This window comes from Myotis davidii, unplaced genomic scaffold, assembly GCF_000327345.1.
Source record: "Myotis davidii unplaced genomic scaffold, ASM32734v1 scaffold367, whole genome shotgun sequence".
In the NCBI taxonomy this organism is placed as follows: Eukaryota; Metazoa; Chordata; class Mammalia; order Chiroptera; family Vespertilionidae; genus Myotis; species Myotis davidii.
This window is the reverse complement of record NW_006297828.1, coordinates 29,724-33,069: the sequence shown is the minus strand read 5'-3', so window position 1 is coordinate 33,069 and position 3,346 is coordinate 29,724. Positions and strand designations below refer to the sequence as shown.

The 3,346-nt window shown below is 42.3% G+C and overlaps 1 protein-coding gene across 1 annotated transcript in view; it reads right to left on the bottom strand.

Annotated features, from left to right (window-relative positions):
• Positions 1–378: 378 nt before the first annotated feature.
• Positions 379–3,346, bottom strand: part of LOC102758216 (poly [ADP-ribose] polymerase 14-like) — a 30,352-nt gene continuing 27,384 nt past the window's right edge. The window contains 3 exon segments of the mRNA XM_015570439.1: positions 379–560; positions 1,439–1,454; positions 3,012–3,109. Of these exon segments, the coding sequence (XP_015425925.1) occupies positions 379–560; positions 1,439–1,454; positions 3,012–3,109 (296 nt within the window).

Sequence of the window (3,346 nt, the reverse complement as noted above, 5' to 3'; positions counted from 1 at the left end):
CCTTACCTAGACGAGAACATTCTATTTACACATTTTTTCCAGCCTTTTCCAAAATTGCTTTGGAGACCCCTACATGAGAACATCAACATATTTACAAACATGAATAAAAAATTAGTACAGTACATTTAGATCACAATGATTGCCTCATTATATAAATGCTTTCCACATTATTAAAGGAATCTTACAATCTGGGCATTTTTGATCAAAAAAGGAAAAATTCAGGAAATAACTGTTACCAATTATAGGAAACCATGTCAAAATAATTTTAAAATTATTAATTCATATTACTAAACCAAAGTTGTAGAAACCAGTTTGGCTATAGCAAATGCGAAATAGTTTCGTTAAAGAAACCCTCCTTCAAGGGATCTACTGTGACCATTACTGTAGCAAAAGTCCTACAAATAAAGTACCTGCTTTGTGATCAAATGTCTTTGTTGTTGAATTTACAATCACATCTGCTGCTTCTTTAGCAATATCTCCAGTGGCCACCTGGAAGGTGATGGGGCCAATTTTCATTTCGTGCACTCCTGAAGTGGGGCTGGTAACAGTCCCATACAAACCTGGAAAAATAAATGAGGTTAACAATCAAGTTAACAATAGCAAGAATGACTTAAGTCTCATGCTCCTCACATGTGGCCCTCCCATACAGTACTTCTCTCCCACTCCGTCCCAAATTCCATATCTCTAACCTTTAATATGGTCCTGACCCTTAGCCTAAAGGATGGTCTGTTTCTGAAAAAGCATTATAAAAATACTAGTGCCCTGGTGCACGGATTCGTGCACATTGAAAGGAAATTAATTAGAAGGTGGCTGGCGGGGTGGAACTGGGTGAGTTGGGCTGGACATATCCTGGAGCCAACCTCTCGAGGTCCCTTACAGGCCGGCCGCACCTGGGGCAGCACTGTGACTTGAAGGGAATCTGCAGAGTGAGCGGGGTCCCTCTGGTAGGTGGGGTCCCTCAGCCTTCCCTGCGGGGAATGGGCCAAAACCAGCTCTCCCACATCCCCCAAGGGGTCCCAGATCTTGACAGGGCAGTTCTCCAGTGACACACCCAGAATCTGACTCCCTCCTCTCTGGTTCCGGGGTGCGTCACCTGAGAACCACCACTGCCAAGTCAATGCAGCTTGGCAGCTCCTGCATTGAGTGTCTGCCCCCTAGTGGTATTGCGTGTCATAGCTACCAGTCTGACAGTCAGATGGTCACTGAGCCTTTTACACATTTAGATAAAACATATCAAATGTAGGCTTCTTGTGCTGGCCAAGGTGAAGTCAGCCCATGAGAGCATATCTCTCCAACTGATTACAACTAAAACAAGGGACAAATACAATATCTACTAAGTGAGGAATGAAAAGTAAGCAACAGCAGGCATATTGGGGAGGGGAGTCAAAACCTGAAGAGGCAACCTGTAAAGAGCGGAGTTTTGTAATTTTCCTCTTACCCTCCCAGATTTGGAACTACACAATGAGTACAGGTAGCAAAACTCTCAGAGGATCCCTGTGTTTGTGACCAGAGGATTGAGAAAAGGGGGCCCTGTGAGCTGAAGAGCATGGCAGGGATCTTCCTTATTTTCCTTCTTTCTTTTTTTTGAGATCCAATTGAGCTTTATTTAGAAATTGGCACAGCTTCCATTGGAAAAATGTGGGTGTACATATACTTAATATTTTTTTGGAATCAAATATTACTTATCCTGATATTCTTTTTTTCTACAATATATACATTTTTTATTAATTAATTACATATTACAAATGTGTCCTTATCCCCCCATTATCTCCCTACCCTCCCAGTCCTGTCCTCACCCTCACACCCTGTTGTCTGCGTCCATCTTTATGCCTATATGCATGCATAGAAGTTCCATTTTTTTTAATACAGGCCCTATCCCCAAGGTGACCCCAGTTGCAGAACTCCATAGTGGCACCACAGGGGATTAAAGCTCTTAGAGTTCTGTATTTCTATCCAGAAGATCCAGGGAAAAGGGCCCTTGCGGTCTGAAAAGTGTACATGGCTGTGTGTGGGAAAATCCCTGTTATTTTTTTCTCTTTTCTCCCTCCCCACTTTGCCCAAGGTCAACCCTGATCACGCAAAATTATGCAGCAACAGAACAGGCAACTTAAATGCCAAGAGAACACTGTCTCTCTGGGGAGAGGCCTATAAAATGGGCTCCTGTAAGCCAAGAGTGTGAGGGGAGTTCTGCTGAGGGGATAGCTTGAGAAGGTGGACCCAAGTTCTGTGACAAAGAAAGAGATGCCAAAATACTAGTAAATGAGATGAACAGTGAAAGTACTTGTGGGTTTACTAAGGAAGCAAGCTCTGTTGGCCTGTGAACAGTGGGGCAAAGGCACATAACCCAACCTGAGGAGCCTTTGCCAGTCTCTCCTCATATCTTTGAATCTTTATTATTTTGAACTGCCTGCTAAAACAATTACCATTTTCCAGGAGATTTTTAACAAGACCCAAGTGTCACAACATAAAAATAAAAACAACCAACCTATTATCTAAAACTGCTTGTCATACAAAGAACCAAGAAAATGTGAGCAGTTCTTAAGGGTAAAGATACTCAATATAGATGTTTATGTCAAGATGATCCAGATGTGGGACTTATCAAAGACTTTGAAGTATCTATTATAAGTATGCTCCCTGAAGTCAAAGTAAATATATTTGAATGAATGGAAATGATATGGAATGAGTGGAAAAATCGGAGTCTCTGCAAAGAAATAGAAATTATAAATTGAGTGTATTCATCCAGAGACCCTGCAACCATGGCATCCAGTAATCAGCTACTGACCCAGAAACACTGGATCTAAAGCAGCACGAATACATGGACTCAGAGGAGCCCTGCTCCTCCTCACGGAAAGAGAAACTACATAACCAAACACCTGGAAAAGAGAGATCATGGGGAGACAAAGAAACAGCCCGCATATGAAAGAAAAACAGGCATCACCAGAAAAGGAAGTAAATGAAATGGAGGCAACGGAGGCAAGCAACCTGTCAGAGAAAGAATTCAGAGAAATTGCCAGGTCTGCCACTTTGCTGTATTCTGGTTGACCAGGCTGTAGCTCAACCAGACAGACACGCTGCTGCTTCATATCACTCCAGTGTCCAGGGATCTCAACTGCAAAATAGACATTTGAGGACACTCTGCATGCAGAAAGGCTCACCTACACAGTCCCCCTCCCTGGTATGCTTCAAAAAACCGAATAGCATGTGTGTTCTTGTTTTACAATCTCCTGATTCAATGTATTCAATAAATTTCTTATATTTCTAGGAGAATGTTGTTCAAAGCATGGACCACACAACCAACTGTAACGCTTATTAAAACACACACACACACACACACACACCGATCAAT